The 20,555-nt window shown below is 46.1% G+C and overlaps 1 protein-coding gene across 1 annotated transcript in view; it reads left to right on the forward strand.

Annotated features, from left to right (window-relative positions):
• The window catches only part of ush1ga (Usher syndrome 1Ga (autosomal recessive)), a 32,234-nt gene extending 12,664 nt beyond the window's left edge, over nucleotides 1–19,570 (forward strand). Inside the window, exon 2 of the mRNA XM_072242127.1 lies at nucleotides 17,721–19,570. Within this exon, the coding sequence (XP_072098228.1) occupies nucleotides 17,721–18,969 (1,249 nt within the window). The 3' untranslated portion in view covers nucleotides 18,970–19,570. The remainder of the gene's footprint in view (nucleotides 1–17,720) is intronic.
• Nucleotides 19,571–20,555: the final 985 nt, after the last annotated feature.

Below are 20,555 nucleotides of genomic sequence, written 5' to 3' on the forward strand. Positions count from 1 at the left end.
GTTTCTGTGCTGTAGTTTTCTGATTCTGTAACTCTATAAAATATTCTGCACACAATCAGGAAAACTCACCAATGCCTCTACTTTCTGAGGAGAGCTGAACTATGTATATTTATACTCATGTCCTTTCAAAAACATCCTAATATGCTGCATCACTGCATGATACAGAAACAGGCTGTACAACAGTTAGTCAAAACTGCCCAGTACATCTCTGGCACCAGCCTGCCCGCCATTAGGGACAAAGGCCAGTAACGTCGTAAAGAACCTCACTCACCCTGCTCAGACACTGTTTGTTCCTCTCCCATCAGGGAGGAGGTTATGTAGCATCACAGTGGGATCACTAAACTCAGTTACTTTGCCCAGGCAGCGAGGCTGGCCAACAACTTATCACCCATCCACTCCCCCCCCACCACGACAACTTCATAATTTCCTGTCAGAATCACCTTATGTACAGCCACTTATGTGTATTCATGGGTACTGTATACAATCGATCTATGTATATAAGATGTCTTATGTATTTATATTTATTGTGGGTTTTTTTCCATAATTGTGTTTTTTTATCATTGTGTTTCTTTTTTTGCTACATCGGAACTGGAGTAAGCATCTTTGGCAGCTCATTCTATAGAGCCCACTACCCTCTGCGTGGAAAAGATTGCCGTTTTGGTCACCTCTAAACCAAATCCCCCTCACCTTAGATCACCGTACCTTAGTTTTGGACTCCCTTATCCTGGGGAAAGGACTTTATAGAATGTTTCTGTTTAGCAGTCTCTCTGGTTGGAAGGTGCACTGTATCCATTCTGCTTTGGTGTTGTCTGCAGTGGCAGATGAGGCTGCATGATAACAGAGGGGACAGAAGCAGCGTTCACTGCTTTCCCTAATTGTGCTTGAGAAGGTGGGGGTGAACATATGGACTGAACCTCCAATTGCGGTGAAGGTGTGTTTCCTTCCCAATTTCTCAGGCAAAAACAGGGATAGGCAATAAATGCCACCCCCCCCCACCCCATGTTCCCATGTTCTTTGAAAGGAAAAGCAGGTAGAGGCAGTGCATCTCGTAGGTGGAGGGCAATGTTCCCTCTAATTTGTAATAACCAGTGTTCACAAAAATCTTGTGCTGTGCAATAACTTTTGCCCTACGATGTGTGCACTGAATTTTTAATTGGAAGCTATTCTAAGGATAATAAACTACCAAGTCCAGTTTGTTGTTCATTGTTTAAAAGAACTAAAATAAGACACATCAATGAATCTTATTTCTCATATAGCGACAATACATGTAGGTAATACCAGTAACACACACACACGATGCTGCGTTCCACCAGCATTTTGTGTGTGTTGCTTGAATTTCCAGCATCTGCAGATTTCCTCGTGTTTGAGGTAATACCAGTTTCTGTTTGTGCATAAATGTTTCTTATGGCTACATGTTCCTGACCTCAAGAGCTTTCAGTGTAGTAGTTTCTACTGTTTCACCAACCCATCCTGCTTTAAGTGAACTAGCAGTTCTTTCATGCTTCATACCCTTTGCTTCTTTGGAATTCAACCTAATAAATCAATAATTTTTACAATAAAAACAGTATAAGTAAGCCAGTTCTAAAATCTTTAGAGAAATGATCGCAAACCCCACGCTGTCAAGAACATCTGCACCAGAACTCGGTAAAGGAAATGTGATTGTGTACAATCGTGAACTATACTTGACATGCCAATGAGGGGGTGACAACCTTTTGTGCAGATTAAATTCCTTAGTGTGCTAGTAGCAAAAGATGTGTTCATGTGCAAAAGTGCACACCTTAGAGTGAGCATTGGTGGAGAGAGTGAATGGTGAGTCTGGCATATTGAATGAGGTTCTATGAAGGTCCTTTATTCTGATGGCTGCTGGTTTTGGTGAGGGCAGTTAGTACTGTGGTCTGCTGGTCAGTGGAGAGTATGATATTGTGATCCCAGTCGCTGCCTTATACACAGGCGACTGAGATTTCATGGGTACAGGCTCTGACTTGCTGTAGTGTTTACCTGCCTAGAGTGGTCGAACAGTCAATGGTGACCCTCTGAGGTACTGATAGTGGGGCAGAGTGATTGAATGCCAATAGAATGTGGTTGTATTCTCCCATTAGTGATGATCATTGCTTGCATGTTTGTGGCATCAATATTACTTGCTCCTGATCAGCTGGAGTGTAGATTGTACAGAAACAAAGTCAAACAAGAAAGGTAAATGGGGTAGAGGGAGATCCAACTGGAGAGATACACAGGGTTTCTCCAAAGCCAGCATTTTTTGAAGGGAAATAGTTGTGAATTCAGTCATTGCAAATCATCTAGAAATTTATATTAGATTAGATTATGAGAACACTCAGTCCTCATTTATTGTCATTTAGAAATGCATACATGCATTAAGAATTGATACAATGTTCCTCCAGAGTGATATCACAGAAAACAGGACAAACCAAAGACTAACACTGACAGAACCACATAATTATAACATATAGTTACAGCAGTGCAAAACAATACCATAATTTGATGAAGAACAGACCATGGGCACAGTAAAAAAAAAAGTCTCAAAGTCCCGATCAACTACCGAGTCCCCGATAGCAGGCAGCAAAAGGGAGAAACTCCCTGCCATAAACCTCCAGGCACCGACAACTGCCGATGTATTGGAAGCATCTGACTACAGCTGACACCGAGTCCGTCCATCCGAAAACTTCGAGCCTCCAACCAGCCCCTCTGATACAGCCTCCCGAGCACCTTCGACCTCGCCCTGGCCGCCGAAACAAGCAAAGCCGAGGATTTGGGGCCTTCTTCTCCGGAGATTCTGGATCACACAGTAGCAGCGGCAGCGAAGCAGGCATTTCAGAAGTTTCTCCAGATGTTCCTCTGTACTCTCACGTCTGTCTCCATCAAATCAGGATTGTGCACGGTCCCCTACTTGACAGATTAGATATCATTAACTGGAGAGGCCGCGCGCGCTGCGTCGTGCCACCATCTTCTCCTCCTTTATTTGAAATTTGAAATGAAACCAGAACATTCTGGAAGCACTTTGCAAGAATATAGAATACGATTAATGATCAAGAGAGAGAGAGATGGCTTTAAAGTTTATCTGTGCTTCCCTCGCCACAGAAACTGTCTGAGCTGCTGAGTGTTTCTACAGCTTTTTGATGTTATTTCAAGTTTTCAGACTCTATAAATTGTGTCCTGTACCAGCTGTTGTCCAGGGCTTCTCTGTGGTCATACTGGGCTGCGTCACTTGCCCAGGTTGGAAGGAGTGGCCATCTGCATTCCTGAACGTATGAAGGAAGGCGGGTCACTAACAGAGCAGCTGACTATGGCTGATCCCAGAACACTGCCTTAAGGAGGAAGAGGGGGGCTCTGGTCTCTACTCTTGTCTCTTTTGGTGGGGCACATCTGCCCCAGTCCCAGCCATCTTCCTCCATCTAGGTATCATGTTATTCCTTTCAAGTGCATCTCAAGGAATGGAGTCAGACCGATCAGACAGAGTCAGTCAGCTCACCACCTCACTCAAGCTCCCAAGTGAATAATTAATATCTTTACCAGGATTTCCCATTTGATGGTGAATAACGTCTGTGACCTGGACTTGCCAACCACACTCCCACCCCAATCTCTCGTCTTATTGGGAGCAGTCCTCTGCTTATGGTTTCCTGCTGAGAACATTGCTGATTGGTATTCTGAGGTAGTGCAGTTTTCAGCCAGAGCTGGCAGACAGGCCTCGTAGTGCTCTCAGATGTTGAAGCCCATAGATTCGGCAGTACACATTAATCACTGAAGGGAAACTGTGTGCCTAATGGACCAGATCATCCTGTTGCAGATTCAGCTGCCATTCCCTGCCAGAGCACCGGCAGCTATATGAAGTTCAGCTGATTTTGAGAGGGAGCTTGGGACTTTGCCAGCTCTTCCTCAGGTATGTGGGTAAAATCCCTCAGTTCCAAGTAGGCTGCCCTTGTATCTGTTTCACCCAATCTGGCATGTACATTCCACAACATAACAGCACACCACACAGAATAACTTACCCCAGTCCCCCTTCTGTTATCTTTGATCCATTGCCTCCACCTGCAGACCATGCTGCCAGTTGTTCCCATCTATCACAATCTTTCACGGACAGGCAAAGTTTAGCCCAACTGTACGAGCTCTCAGTGTTCCTTGTGTCTGGTGTCATTCCTGTCCCTGCTCCCCACATTTCTTATACTCTCTTCCCTTTTCTTTTTTTCCAATCCTGATCAAGAGTCTTGACCCAAAACGTCAACTGTCTATTTCCCTCTATTGATGCTGCCTGATTGCAGAATCTCTTGTGTCTATGAGGTTCTTCAGCGCCTTGTGTGTTGCTCCACATTCCAGCCATCTATTGTGTCCATTAAATATTTCCTGCATCTTTCTTGAAGGTGTGGTTCCTTTCTCCACCATTGAAGCTGCCTTCACATGCAGCTCTTCTGTTTCATGGATATCTGCCATCACCCCATCTTTCTGTTGTGTTAATACGGATAGAGTTTCTCTCTTCTCCTTCCCTAACACCCTCTGCACCCAGCACATTATTCTAGAGTCAATCAGCACAGAAAAAGGCTCTTTGGCCCATCTAGTCTGAGCAGAAACATTAATTGGCCTAGTCCCACACATGAAATGCTGGAGGAACTCAGCAGGCCAGTCAGCATCTATAGAATGGAGGTCAGTGGGGAGGGACGAATGGACAAGGAGATCACATTGGGAGCGATCCCTGCAGAAAGCAGAAAATGGTGAGGGAAGGGAAAGATGTGCTTTGTGGTGGAATCCTGTTGGAGATGACAGAAGTTTCGGAGAATTATGTGCTGCACTGATCTCCCTCCTGGCGCTTATCCTTGCAAGCAGAACAAGTGCTACACCTCCTTCCTCACTACCATTCAGGGCCCTAAAAAGTCCTTCCAGGTGAGGTGATACTTCACCTGTGAGTCTGCTGGGGTCATTTTACTGTGTTCAGTGCTCCCGGTGTAGCCTCCTGTATATCGGTGAGACCTGATGGAAATTGGGAGACTGCTTCACCGAGCGTCTATGCTCCATCTGCTAGAACAAGCGGAATCTCCCAGTGGCCACACATTTTACTTCCACTTCCACTTCCCGTTCCCATTCTGGCATACCCATCCACTGTCACGATGAGGCCATACTCAGGTTGGAGGAACAACACATTGTATTCCATCTGAGTAGCCTCCAACCTGATGGCACGAACATTGATTTCTCTAACTCCCGGTAGTGTCTCCACCCCCACCCCTTCACCATTTCCCATCCCCTTTTCCATCCCTCATCTTATCTCCTTGCTTGGCCATTGCATCCCTCTGGTGCTCCTCTCCCCTTTTTCTTTCTTCCATGGCCCTCTGTCTCTTTCACCAATCAACTTCCCAGTTCTTTACTTCATCCTCCCCCCTCCAGGTTTCACCTGTCACCTGGTGTTTCTGTCTCCCTCCCTCCACCTTTTAAATCTGCTCCTCAGCTTTTCTTCTCCAGTCCCGCCGAAGGGTTTCCGCCTGAAACACCATCTGTACTTTTTTCTGTAGATCCTGCCTGGCCTGCTGAGCTCCTCCAGCATTTTGTGTGTGTTGCATGGATTTCCAGCATCTGCAGATTTTCCCTTGTGTCTGCCTCGTCCCATCAACCTGCAGCCAAACCATAGCCCTACAAAGCCCTTCTCCGCAATAAATACCAAACCCTAATTTCTTTTAAACATTGAAATTAGACCAACATCCATCAATTCTGCTGGCAGCTTGTTCCACACTCTCACCACCCTCTGAATGAGAAGTTCTCCCTCATTTTCCCCTTCAACATTTCACCTTTTACCTTAATTTATGACCCCTGGTTCTAGTCTCACCCAAACTCAACAGAAGTATCCTGCTCCCATTTACCTATCTATACCCCTCATCATTTTGTATACCTCTATCAAATCTCCCCTTCTATTCTCAATGGAATGAAGTTCTAACCTATTTAACCTTTCCCTGTAACTCAGGTCCTCAAGTCCTGGCAACATCCATGTAAATTTTCTTTGCACTCTTTTGATCTTATTGATACCTTTCCTGTAGGTAGGTGACTGAAACTGCAAACAAAGCTCCAAATTAGGCCTCAGCAACTTGTACAACTTCAACATAACTTTCCATCTCCTATGCTCAATGCTTTGATTTATGGAGGCCAGTGTGCCAAAAGTTTTCTTTAAGACCCCCTCTACTTGTATTCACTGACAGTGGTATCACTTTCAAGTAATCTTTGTTCTACCACACTCTTCGTGCTCTGCCCCTTACTGTCCTACCCTGTTTTGTCCTCCCAAAATGCAAAATCTCACACTTGTCAGCATTAAATTGCATCTGTCATTTTTCCAGCTAGTCCAATCCCACTGGAAGCTTTGATATTCTTCCTTGCTGCCCATTACACCCCCAGTCTTAGTATCATCCACAAATATGCTCATGCATTTCACCATGGTATCATCCAGACCATTGAACATAGATGACAGACAACAATGGACCCAGCATCGATCCATGTGAGACACCAGCATTCACAGGCCACCAGAGAGGCAACAACGTACTATCACTTTCTGGCTTCTCGGGCAAAGCTCAGTCAAATCTAGCTTCAAACTTCAACTTCCAGCTTCAAAGGAATCCTATCTCCAAGCACATCTTTACCTCCCCACCCACCCCCCCCACTCCACCAGCTTTCTGCAGAAAATGCTCTGTCTCCGTCATTCCCTTGTCCATTTGTCCCTTCCCACTAATCTCCCTCCTGCAAGCAGGGGTGCTACACCTGTCCATTCTCCTCCATCCTCACTTCCATTCAGGGTCCCAAACAGTCCTTCTAGATGAGGCAGCATTTCACTTGCAAATCTGTTAGGGTTGTCTACTGTATCTGATGCTGCCTATGTGGCCTCATTAACACTGATGAAACCCAACACAGATCGGGGCAGGGGGGCTGCTTTGTTCAGCACCTTCACTCCATCTACAAGAAGTAGGTCGATAGGCTGAATGGCCTAATTCTGCTCCTAGGTCTTATGATTTCCTGGTGGTCAACCATTTTAAGTCCAGTCCCCATTCCCATTTGAAAGCCTTGGTCTATGCCCTCCTTTACTGCATTGGTGAGGCCCCTCGCAGGTTGGAGGAGTAGCACAGAGTGAAAGATTACAGGGAAAATGCTGGAGAATAGGTTTGAGAGGGATAATAAATCAGCCATGATGGAAGAGCAGACTCAATGGGTCGAATGGTCTAATTCTGCTCCTATGTCTTCTGGTCTTAGCGCCTCATCTGTGTAGCCTCCAACCTGATGGCATGAACATCAATTTTTTTGACTCCTGGTAATTTTTCCCCCACCTCCTTCCCTCTTTGGCTTCCCTCTTAACCTCTTTTCTTCTTCTCACCTGCCATTACCTCCCCTTGGTGCAGCTCCTCCTTGCCTTTCTCCCTTGGTCCACTTTCCTCTCCAATTAGATTATTTCTTCTTCAGCCCTTTACCTTTTCCACGTGTCACCTCCCAGCTTCTCACCTCAGCCACCCTCCCCCGCCCGTCTGGATTCACTTGTCTCCTAGCTCGTAATCCTTCCTCTTCTTTCCCCTCCCCCCACCTTCTTAGTCTGGCTTTGTCCCCCTTCCTTTCCCGTCCTGATGAAGGGTCTTGGCTCAAAATGTCATAGAAACATAGAAACATAGAAAATAGGTGCAGGAGTAGGCCATTCGGCCCTTCGAGCCTGCACCGCCATTTATTATGATCATGGCTGATCATCCAACTCAGAACCCCGCCCCAGCCTTCCCTCCATACCCCCTGATCCCCGTAGCCACAAGGGCCATATCTAACTCCCTCTTAACTATAGCCAATGAACTGGCCTCAACTGTTTCCTGTGGCAGAGAATTCCACAGATTCACCACTCTCTGTGTGAAGAAGTTTTTCCTAATCTCGGTCCTAAAAGGCTTCCCCTTTATCCTCAAACTGTGACCCCTCATTCTGGACTTCCCCAACATCGGGAACAATCTTCCTGCATCTAGCCTGTCCAATCCCTTTAGGATTTTATATGTTTCAATCAGATCCCCCCTCAATCTTCTAAATTCCAACGAGTACAAGCCCAGTTCATCCAGTCTTTCTTCATATGAAAGTCCTGCCATCCCAGGAATCAATCTGGTGAACCTTCTTTGTACTCCCTCTATGGCAAGGATGTCTTTCCTCAGATTAGGGGACCAAAGCTGCACACAATACTCCAGGTGTGGTCTCACCAAGGCCTTGTACAACTGCAGTAGTACCTCCCTGCTCCTGTACTCGAATCCTCTTGCTATAAGTGCCAGCATACCATTCGCCTTTTTCACTGCCTGCTGTACCTGCATGCCCACTTTCAATGACTGGTGTATAATGACACCCAGGTGTCGTTGCACCTCCCCTTTTCCTAATCGGCCACCATTCAGATAATAATATGTTTTCCTATTTTTGCCACCAAAGTGGATAACTTCACATTTATCCACATTAAATTGCATCTGCCATGAATTTGCCCACTCACCCAACCTATCCAAGTCACTCTGCATCCTCTTAGCATCCTCCTCACAGCTAACACTGCCACCCAGCTTCGTGTCATCCGCAAACTTGGAGTTGCTGCATTTAATTCCCTCATCCAAGTCATTAATATATATTGTAAACAACTGGGGTCCCAGCACTGAGCCTTGCGGTACCTAGTCACCGCCTGCCATTCTGAAAAGGTCCCGTTTATTCCCACTCTTTGCTTCCTGTCTGCTAACCAATTCTCCATCCACATCAATACCTTACCCTCAATGCCGTGTGCTTTAAGTTTGCACACTAATCTCCTGTGTGGGACCTTGTCAAAAGCCTTTTGAAAATCCAAATATACCACATCCACTGGTTCTCCCCTATCCACTCTACTAGTTACATCCTCAAAAAAATTCTATGAGATTCGTTAGACATGGTTTTCCTTTCACAAATCCATGCTGACTTTGTCCGATGATTTCACCGCTTTCCAAATGTGCTGTTATCACATCTTTGATAATTGACTCCAGCAGTTTCCCCACCACCGATGTTAGACTAACGAGTCTATAATTCCCCGGTTTCTCTCTCCCTCCTTTTTTAAAAAGCAGGGTTACATTAGCCACTCTCCAATCCTCAGGAACTAGTCCAGAATCTAAAGAGTTTTGAAAAATTATCACTAATGCATCCACTATTTCTTGGGCTACTTCCTTAAGCACTCTGGGATGCAGACCATCTGGCCCTGGGGATTTATCTGCCTTTAATCCCTTCAATTTACCTAACACCACTTTCCTACTAACATGTATTTCGCTCATTTCCTCCATCTCACTGGACCCTCTGTCCCCTACTATTTCTGGAAGATTATTTATGTCCTCCGTAGTGAAGACAGAACCAAAGTAATTATTCAATTGGTCTGCCATGTCCTTGCTCCCCATAATCAATTCATCGACTGTTTATCCCTTTCCATAGCTGCTGCCTGACCTGCTGAGTTGCTCCAGCATTTTCTGTGTGTTGCTCTGTATTTCCAGCACCTGCATATTCTTTGTGCTTATGGCTAAAGACCAGCAGTGTCTATTGTTCTGGGGACTTCTGGAGGAGGATAAGATGGATTATTCAGTCGGTATTTCTGTCTGAAGGTTCTTCCAAATGCTTCAGCTTTCCCTTATGCACAGATGAGCTGAGGTCACCCGTCACTGAGAATGGGAATATTTGTGGAGCCTCATCCAGTTATCTGTTCACCACCATTTGTGACTGGATGTTGTGGGACTGCAGAGCTCAGATTGGGTGCATGGGTTGTGTTATAACTCAGTTTTGTTTATATTCTTCGGCACGGCTTGTCCTGCCTTGTTGCTTGACTAGTTGATTCCTCATTCAGAGGTGTGCCTCTTATTGCTCTAAACATCTCCTGTACTCTTTACAGTTGACCTACCCAAGACTGCAAGAAACTGTGGAGAGTTGTGGAAACAGCCCAGTACATCACATAAAGAAGCCTCTCCTCCATGGACTCCATCTACGCATCTCATTGTCTCACAAAAAAACAGCTAACATACTATAGAGAGAGTGCAGAGGAGATTTACAAAGATGTTGCCTGGATTGGAGGGCGTGCCTCATGAGAATAGGTTGAGTGAACTTGGCCTTTTCTCTTTGGGGCGACAGAGGATGAGAGGTGACCTGATAGAGGTATATAAGATGATGAGAGGCATTGATCGTGTGAATAGCCAGAAGTTTTTTCCTGGGTCTGAAATGGCTAACATGAGGGGACACAGTTTTAAGGTGCTTGGAAATGGGTCTCGAGGGGATATCAGGGGTAAGTTTTTCACACACAGAGTGGGGGTGCATGGAACACACTGCTGGCGGCGGTGGTGGAAGCGGATACAATTGGGTCTTTTAAGAGCCTCTTGGATAGGTACGTGGAGCTTAGGAGAATAGAGGGTTATGCACTAGGGAAATCCTAGGCAGTCTCCAGAGTAGGTTACATGTTCGGCAAGACATTGGGAGCAAGGGGCCTGTCATGTGCTGTAAATTCCTATGTTCTATCTACACACTGTGGTTGGTACCTAGAATGTGTTGCCAGGAGGCAGATATTTTACAGAGGTGCTTAGAAGTCTGTTAGATGGCACATGTGCAGGGAATGATGGAACAAGGACATTGTATAGGATGAAAGAATTAGTTTAATTTGGCATTTAGTTACTAATTTAACATCATGGGCTGAAGGACCATTTCCTGTGCTGTATCATTTTATGTTGTATGTTCACTGTGCCTCTTATCGAGTCTGCAGGTTTGCAAGCAGAGCGTGCACTTTGAGGAATTGTATCTGTCAACGGCCTGCTGCCATTCTTGACTTCCTCTGACCCTGCCCCACACCCAACTGTCTCCCACGACCCGCAACCCCCCCGAACACCTCCACCCACTGTCCCCAGTAACTCCATGAAATGTTGAAAATGAATATGTGATCTGACAGTGACATAGAAACATAGAAAAACCTACAGGCAATACAGGCCCTTCAGCTCACGATGCTGTGCCAAACAAGTACTTACTTTAGAAATTCCCTAGGGTTACCCATAGCCGTCTGTTTTTCTAAGCTCCGTGATGTTAGAAGGAGAGAAGGCCATTTGACCCTTTGTGGAAAAGCTGAGGGTGGCCCTGCTGGTGTTGATGGCAGCGTCTGATTCACACTCAGAACAGATTACATGACCCTTGTGGCTCAGCTTGGACTGCATTCCTTGTTAAGCCTTTGGCTGTTTGAAACTCTAGCCAGCAAGTGTATCAAATCTCCAGCAATGAAAGCTGTCGTTCCCCGGGATAACACCCACAGCAGGATCGACTGATCATCAGGACAGGAACCAACAAAGGACAAGTTCCCAGTTACTTCCTGTTCAGTTAGTTAGGAAATGTAAACACTTCATGTTTCTAATTCAGAGTCAGCTTTATTATTACTTACATGTGCTGTGAATTTTTTTTTGTTTTGCAGCAGCACCACAGTGCAGGAGATAAAATTACAATACGTTACGAAAATAAATAGTGCAAAAATCAAATAATGTGGTCAGAAATCATAGATTACCTCAGCCAGGAGAAAAGTAATATTTGTCATAAATGTCATAAAACATAGATGTCGTCATGTTGTAGAACTACAGTATTTCAGTCACATGGAAAAGTTATTTGACCTCTTGCAAGCTGTTTATTGCCAATAAATGAAGATTATTGTACCCTCTGATTCCATTTGGTAACCTGAGACAGAGAGTAGTTGGATTTGGCTGCACTGGCAGCGTGTCTCGGATCTCTGCCTGGTACTGCCCTCTGTTGCATTAGTCATATTGAGTCTTCCTTATTGACCTCCAATTAGGCTAAATAATTAATAATGAATAAATTACTGCACTAAATAAATTATTTGAAAAACATTCTCAAAGTACTTGAAGAGAGGAGGTTTTGCAATTTTATATGTTAATCAGGCTGATATGAGTAAATTGATAAGAAGGAAATTAGTTTATTATTGTCACTTGTGCCATGGTAGACTGAAAAACTGTTTTGGATGCCACCTGTGTAGATAATTTCATTACACAGTGCATTGAGGTAGTAAAAAGGAAAACAATAACAGAGTACAGATTAAAGTGTAACAGCTACAGGGAACTTGCAGTGCAGGTAAACAACACAATTCAAGATCATAATGCGGTAGATTGTGTGGTCAAGAATCCATCTTTATCGTATTTGTGGACTGTTCAATGGTCTTATAACAGTGGGGTAGAAGCTGTCCTTACACCTGGTGGTATGTGCTTTCGGGCTTTTGGGAGAGGGGAGAAGAGAGAATGTCCTGGAGGGGTGTGGACATTGATCGTGATGGCTGCTTTGCATAGTGCAGGCAGAGTCTATGGAGTGGAGGCTGAACTGTGCCACAACTCTGCAATTTCTTGTGGTCACGAGCAGAGTAGTTGTCATATCAAGCCATGATGCATCCAGCTAGGATGCTTTCTATGGTGCATCAATGAAGGTGAAATTGGACATGCCATTTTCTTTAGCCTCCGGAGGAGGTAGATGTGCTGGTGAGCATTCTTGAGCTGTGGTTGGACTAGGAGGCTACTGATGATGTCCACTCCTAGGAACCTAGTCATAGTCATACTTTATTGATCCCCAGGGAAATTGGTTTTCGTTACAGTTGCATCATAAATAATAAATAGTAATAAAACCATAAATAGTTAAATAGTAATATGTAAATTATGCCAGGAAATAAGTCCAGGACCAACCTATTGGCTCAGGGTGTCTGACCCTCCTGGGGAGGAGTTGTAAAGTTTGATGGCCACAGGCAGGAATGACTTCCTATGACGCTCTGTGTTGCATCTGGGTGGAACCTGAAGGTCCCAATCTTGACCTCAGCACCACTGATGTAAACAGGTGTGAGTGCAACATCCCTCTTCCTGAAGTCATTCTTTATTAGAACATAAAGAAAGGGATCTTGGGGTGACTGAAAGAACATCAGTAATAGATAGAGTATGGTAGCCCATTAGTAGTGAGATGGTGACGGAGATGTGAGTGTTGGCTGCATCTAAGGGAGAATCCCCTGCTTTTCAAGTACTTTTCTGGAATCTTTATAGGTTTTTAGTGAATTACATATTGTACGTCCTGAAGGCAAACTGTCTAATTTGCCTTCATTGATTCATTGTCTTGTAGACTTCAAGGAAAAAAATACTTTAGCCAGAAAGTGGTAAATCTGTGGAATTTGTTGCCTTAGGCAGCTGTGGAGACTAAGTCATTACAAATATTTAAGGCAGAGGTTGATAGATTTTTGATTGTCAAGGTATGAAGGATATGGGGAGAAGGCAGGAGACTGGGGCTGACAGCAGGAAAGGATCAGCTGTGATGAAATGGCAGAGCAGATCCGATGGGCCTAATGGCCTAATTCTGCTCCTATATCTTATGGTCATATGAATTTTAAAAGAATATTGAGAAGGTGGGGATTGTGTTAAGGTAGTGCAGGCTAAATTTGGTGTGGATGTGTATTCTCATGCATTGATGCATTTTGGTAATCAACTATCGCAGAAAGAAATCGAAATTATATCAGCTCTGGGAACAGCAGAGGGATTTAGGGAATATTTGCAGGAATTTAAGATTGTGGTTGTTAAAACCAAAAATAAATATTTATTTTTACTCAAAATACGTAGTTTAAATGTTCTCAGTTGGTAGAGATTCATGAAACCAAGTCCTTAGAGGAACTTGTAGAGTGGTAGAGTTACAGAATTGTACAACCACACACCCATTCTTTTTAATTATGTCTCCCAGTACCTTCTGTGCCTAGATTCAAGTGTTCATCTAGACATAGTTCCAACACTGTCAGTGACCCTGCTTCCTCCGTATTCTTGGGCAGTACATTCCAGTATTCACTTCTCTGGGTAAAGAAGATTCTCCTTTGGTCCCCTCTAAATCTTTCCCCCTGACCATAAACTTATTTCCTCCAGTTTTATCTACCCTCGATAAGGAGAAATGTTTCCTGCAGTACACCCTGTCTAAAACTATCATATTTTTATATTCCACAGTCACATTCCATTTTAACCCTCCAACGATCCAAGGAGAATAGACACAGCCTATCCAGTCTCTCTTTAGAATTGAACTGCCTCATCCCAGGCAAAATCTTGGTGAATCTCCTTTGCACATAGCATGATCACATCCTTCCTGTAGTATGGTGATCAGAACTGTAAGCAGCACTCCAGCTGAAGTTTGACCAAGGCTTGTACTTCTGCATTCAATGCCCCTGCAAATGAAGGCCAATGAAGGCCAGTATCCTATATGCCTTCCTAACCACATTATTTTTCATGACCCATCTTAGCCTTGCTATCTCCTGGTCAAGCATCTTCTTACACTTCTTGTACTCGTGGCAGGCCTCTCCGTCACCGGTTCCCTTGACCTGTTATGTGCTTCCTTTTCTCTCTTTATCCAGCCCACAACATCCCAGGCTCCCTATATTTGTTACCCACATCAAAGTTGCTGGTGAACGCAGCAGGCCAGGCAGCACCTCTAGGAAGGGGTACAGTCGACGTTTCGGGCCGAGACCCTTCGTCAGGAAGGGTCGAAATGTCCGAAACGGCCCGATGTGGCCTTTTATATATTGGCGAGACCCGACGCAGACTGGGAGACCGCTTTGCTGAACATCTACGCTCTGTCTGCCAGAGAAAGCAGGATCTCCCAGTGGCCACACATTTTAATTCCACATCCCATTCCCATTCTGACATGTCTATCCATGGCCTCCTCTACTGTAAAGATGAAGCCACACTCATGTTGGAGGAACAACACCTTATATTCCGTCTGGGTAGCCTCCAACCTGATGGCATGAACATCGACTTCTCTAACTTCCGCTGAGGCCCCACCTCCCCCTCGTACCCCATCTGTTACTCATTTTTATGCACACATTCTTTCTCTCACTCTCCTTTTTCTCCCTCTGTCCCTCTGAATATACCCCTTGCCCATTCTCTGGGTCCTCCCCCCCCGTCTTTCTTTCCAGACCTCCTGTCCCATGATCCTCTCGTATCCCCTTTTGCCTATCACCTGTCCAGCTCTTGGCTCTATCCCTCCCCCTCCTGTCTTCTCCTATCATTTTGGATCTCCCCCTCCCCCTCCAACTTTCAAATCCCTTACTCACTCTTCCTTCAGTTAGTCCTGACGAAGGGTCTCGACCTGAAACGTCGACTGCACCTCTTCCTACAGATGCTGCTTGGCCTGCTGTGTTCACCAGCAACTTTGATGTGTGTTGCTTGAATTTCCAGCATCTGCAGAATTCCTGTTGTTTGCATTTAAATTCACTACTGCGAAGCCTCTTCCGGTGATGCAATCTGTCTCTGTCTCTGGAGACAGCTTATCCACTGATGTCTGCTATAAGCCTACTGACTCTCACAGCTATCTGGACTATTCCTCTTCTCACCCTGTCTCTTGCAAAAACGCCATCCCCTTCTCGCAATTCCTCCGTCTCCGCCGCATCTGCTCTCAGGATGAGGCTTTTCATTCTAGGACGAGAGAGATGTCTTCCTTTTTTAAAGAAAGGGGCTTCCCTTCCTCCACTATCAACTCTGCTCTTAAACGCATCTCCCCCATTCCACGTACATCTGCTCTCACTCCATCCTCCCACCACCCCACTAGGAATAGGGTTCCCCTGGTCCTCACCTACCACCCCACCAGCCTCCGGGTCCAACATATTATTCTCCGTAACTTCCGCCACCTCCAACGGGATCCCACCACTAAGCACATCTTTCCCTCCTCCCCCCCCCCTGCATTCCGCAGGGATCGCTCCCTACACAACTCCCTTGTCCATTCGTCCCCCCCATCCCTCCCCACTGATCTCCCTCCTGGCACTTATCCGTGTAAGCGGAACAAGTGCTACACATGCCCTTACACTTCCTCCCTTACCACCATTCAGGGCCCCAAACAGTCCTTCTAGGTGAGGCAACACTTCACCTGTGAGTCGGCTGGGGTGATATACTGAGTCCGGTGCTCCCGATGTGGCCTTCTATATATTGGCGAGACCCGACGCAGACTGGGAGACCGCTTTGCTGAACATCTACGCTCTGTCTGCCAGAGAAAGCAGGATCTCCCAGTGGCCACACATTTTAATTCCACATCCCATTCCCATTCTGACATGTCTATCCACGGCCTCCTCTACTGTAAAGATGAAGCCACACTCGGGTTGGAGGAACAACACCTTATATTCCGTCTGGGTAGCCTCCAACCTGATGGCATGAACATCGACTTCTCTAACTTCCGCTAAGGCCCCACCTCCCCCTCGTACCCCATCTGTTACTTATTTTTATACACACATTCTTTCTCTCACTCTCCTTTTTCTCCCTCTGTCCCTCTGAATATACCTCTTGCCCATCCTCTGGGTCCCCCCCTCCCCCTTGTCTTTCTTCCTGGACCTCCTGTCCCATGATCCTCTTGTATCCCCTTTTGCCAATCACCTGTCCAGCTCTTGGCTCCATCCCTCCCCCTCCTGTCTTCTATCATTTTGGATCTCCCCCTCCCCCTCCAACTTTCAAATCCCTTACTCACTCTTCCTTCAGTTAGTCCTGACGAAGGGTCTCGGCCTGAAACGTCGACTGCACCTCTTCCTAGAGATGCTGCTTGGCCTGCTGCGTTCACCAGCAACTTTGATGTGTGTTGCTTGAATTTCCAGCACCTACAGAATTCCTCGTGTGTACTATATTTGTTACCACTAGCTTTTACACTTGTGGGAACATGCTGGTCCTGACTTATTGCTATTTCTCTTTTCAATGTTTTCCACTATGCAGATGCAGAATTCCCTTCAAGCAGATTCTCCCAACAGACATTTGTCACATCCTCTTTCGTGTTAAAGAAATTGATCTTTCTCCAATTTAAGATCTTTATCACTGGTCCATAGCTGTTTAACAGTATGTGGAGTTTGGTCAGCAACTCTAAAATGCTCCATCAGTGCCATCCCTTCAACTGCCCAGCTACATTTCCCAAGATAAGGTTCAGGAACTCCTTCCCTCATTGGTCTACCTACTCGGTCAAAGAGCTCAGCTGGTCACACCTCAAAAATTGTACCTTTAAAGTTAGGGCAATCCCGGTTACTATTTTGGAAACCAGTGTCCCAGTATGGTAATCTGATATGTATTGCATTTCCCTAATATTTGCCTGCGTATCTGTGGGCTGTGAAATTTAAGGAAGGGACTGTCAGTTTAAAGAAGTATAGATACCTCACTGAGATAATTGGGATCACAAGTGACAAAATAGGATATTTTGTGAAGTGTTACCTATCCATAGCCCTGTCTGTCATGACTGAACTCTCTCCAGTTAAACACTCACCTGTGATAGGTTTGTAGTTCCCAGGGTTTAATTTGCAGCCCTTCTTGTGTAAAGACACAACATTCACTACCCTCCAACTTGCACCACTTCACCTGTGATGAACAATGATGTATGTCAGCCAGAGCTCACCCAGTTTCTTCCCTAGCTTCCCACAGTGCTCTTGGATATAACTGGTCAAGCCTTGATGAATATCTTGTGTTTATCTACCTTCATATGTTTTAAAACAACCAATACCATCTCTACTGTAGTGAAGGCTAATGTATCAGATAAACTTTCTCACCACCCTGTTGACTGGTAACTCTACTTAGGGAACCAGGTCCCTTTGTTCTCCAACAATCCCCAGGGACCTACCATTAATTTTCTTTCAATCTGTTAAATCGCAATTCCCATAAGCTTTTTTGTTCATTCTGTGATGAAAAAACAGGGAAAACATGAGATTAACGGTGTATCTTCTGCCTTTTCAGTGGTGACCCTGACAAGTGTGACATTTGGGGGAACACCCCTCTACATTTGGCAGCTGCCAATGGCCACCTCGACATTCTGTCCTTCCTGATATCCTTTGGAGCAAACATCTGGTGCCTGGACAATGACTACCACACTCCACTGGACATGGCAGCCATGAAGAACCACATGGAGTGCATCCGCTACCTAGACTCCATTGCGGCGAAGCAAACCACTCTGTACCCCAAAGTGGTCAGCAAAATGAAGCAGAAAGCCTTCAGAGACGCCGAAAGGCACATCAAGGAGTGTGCAAAGCTGCAGAAAAGGCACCAGCAGAGGATGGAGAAGAGGTACAAAAAGGAGGTGGACCGTGCAGACACCGTGAGCTTCAGCAGCATTTCTAGCAGCTCTGTAGGCAGCCAGCTCCAGCGCCTCTCTCTGACCACAGCTGTGCCCTACTCACAAGCCACCATCAATGCCACCACCAAGGGCAAGACCAAGATCCAGAAGAAACTGGAAAGGAAGAAGCAGGTAGACGGCAGCTTCAAGATATACGAGGATGGGCGGAAGAGCATCCGCTCCCTCTCTGGCCTCCAGCTCAGCAACGATGTTATGTTTATGAGACAGGGGAGCCACGGCAGGGCAAAGGAGCGGACGCGGTGTAACGTACGGGACATGTTTGCAACGGAGTCGGAGGAAGATGCACTGTCGCACGCTGCCAGTGATCCAGGCCTGCAGGTGGACGCAGCTGGCTCTGAGGTCAGCACTGACTCAGGCCATGAATCACTCTTCAACAGGCCTGGCCTGGGCACCATGGTCTTCCGCAGGAACTATGTTAGCGGAGGCTTGTTTGGGCTGGGGCATGGTGGTGGAGAGGCAGAAGGCATGAACGGGGCCAGGACCTCAGGTGGTAAGCTGCACAACCAGCTCTACCGGTCCATTAGCATGGATGACAGCATTGGCAGTGCCTGTAGTCTGCAGGAGGGGAGTGCTGGCGAATTGCTCTGGGAGGATGTGGATCTGAGTCCGGACGATGACCTGGAGCTGGAGACCAGCCCCCTGGAGACATTCCTAGCCTCCCTCTGCATATTTGAGTTTGTACCAATCTTCAAAAAGGAAAAGATTGACCTGGAGGCTCTTACACTTTGCTCTGATGAGGATCTGAAAAGCATAAAGATTCCTCTTGGGCCCCGAAAGAAGATCCTGGAGGGTATAGAGCGGAGGCAGCAGGCTCTCCAGCAATCTGCCCGGCTCGAGGACACGTGTCTGTGAGTGGGAAGGCTTCCATTATCAGCAAGTGCCAAACCACGGAACAGGGTCAACCTATTCCCTTCTGGATCCTTGAGCCCCGTCCCATCCAGGGAGGGGTGCAGCACTGACAGCAAGAAATATCACCGGGGATTGGACAAAGAGGCTTCCATGTGCACTGCATCTACATGATTGTCAAGGCACAGGTCTCCTGAAACATTAGGAAGTCCGCTGGAGGAACTCTATGTCAAGAGAAGGATTCTGGACATTTCACATTGAGACTCTGCTGGACTTGATTTTTAATCTTGGTTGGTAAATTTAGAAACTGTATCTCTAGCTGTGAAATGATGACACAGTCCAGAAGCTGAGGTGAAGGAGGGTTACATACAGCAGTGTGTGGGAGTTGGTGGTGAGCTGGCAGAAATGGCCCTTTCTTTTTAGAAAGGGCACTGTGTGCAAGGTGATAGAATGTTTGACTGTTGGGTGTGTGGGTGTGTGCGTGTGTGCGTGTAATAATCTGGTGCACTACTGTAAGAGGTCCCAGAGGAGATGGGTCATGCAATGGGTGAGGTGTGGTCGGGAGTGATGGTGAGATGGAGACCAATGGGAAGAGGGTATGGTGTGTGGGATGGGGTATGAACTGTTCTGCTGCCTGTCCTGTTGGAACCGATGGTTGGCAGCAGCTTTCTGAAGTGTTGTGTTTGCATTAGCATGTCGCACCCCTTCAATATTTGAGCTTCCCTTACTTCCTCCTCCCCCACTCCTTCACCCCTTACCCCCAGCCTCCCTCTCTTTCCTGTGCCCCTCCTCCCTCAGTCCCTCTCCAGACCGGACCCGGGGGGCATCATATTCCCCCCAACACTACCACCTTCCCACCGCTTCCATGGATCTCTCCCTCTCCCACCTTTTCCCTGCTGCCACATAGATTTACTCGATGACTGGACTACCAGAGCACACAGCACAGAAATGGGCTCTTTGGCCCATGGAGTTCTCTGCTGCGATCTGTCCTCAGCCTGCAGTATCCCACGTTTATATGCATACACACAGCTCCCTCCCTCCGCACACCCCATCCCTCCCCACTCTGTCACTCACTCTTCAAAGGCTCTGACTCCTGTTCCAGTACATGGTCTGACTGCTGTCCATGGAGTTGCTCAATCATCCTAAGTATGTTGAGTTGATGTGTCCTGCAAACTTTCTCGCTGTCCAACTCCCCTTCTCAGGTACCAGAAATGGCCTCTGCCATCCTTAAACACATTCCTTATACATTCACTTGCACACAGACATTGCTTTGTCATACTGCTGTCATTGAGATGAGTGTATGCACTTCAACCTCTTCCTCGCTATATTCTCATACTAACCTACTGTTTTCTCTCTGCATTGCTACATGCATTCAGAGTCAGACACCAAGGTTTAGTTTAAGTCAGAGAATTGGGCAGCATGGAAGAAAACCCTTTGTACTGTGCTGGCCTTCTTTACCTTATTGTCACCAAACAATTGATACTAGAGCGTACAATCATCACAGCGATATTTGATTCTGTGCTTCATGCTCCCTGGAGTACAAATGGATAGTAAATATTAAAAATTGAAATTATAAATCATAAATAGAAAAT

Source organism: Mobula birostris, chromosome 24 (genome assembly GCF_030028105.1).
Source record: "Mobula birostris isolate sMobBir1 chromosome 24, sMobBir1.hap1, whole genome shotgun sequence".
In the NCBI taxonomy this organism is placed as follows: Eukaryota; Metazoa; Chordata; class Chondrichthyes; order Myliobatiformes; family Myliobatidae; genus Mobula; species Mobula birostris.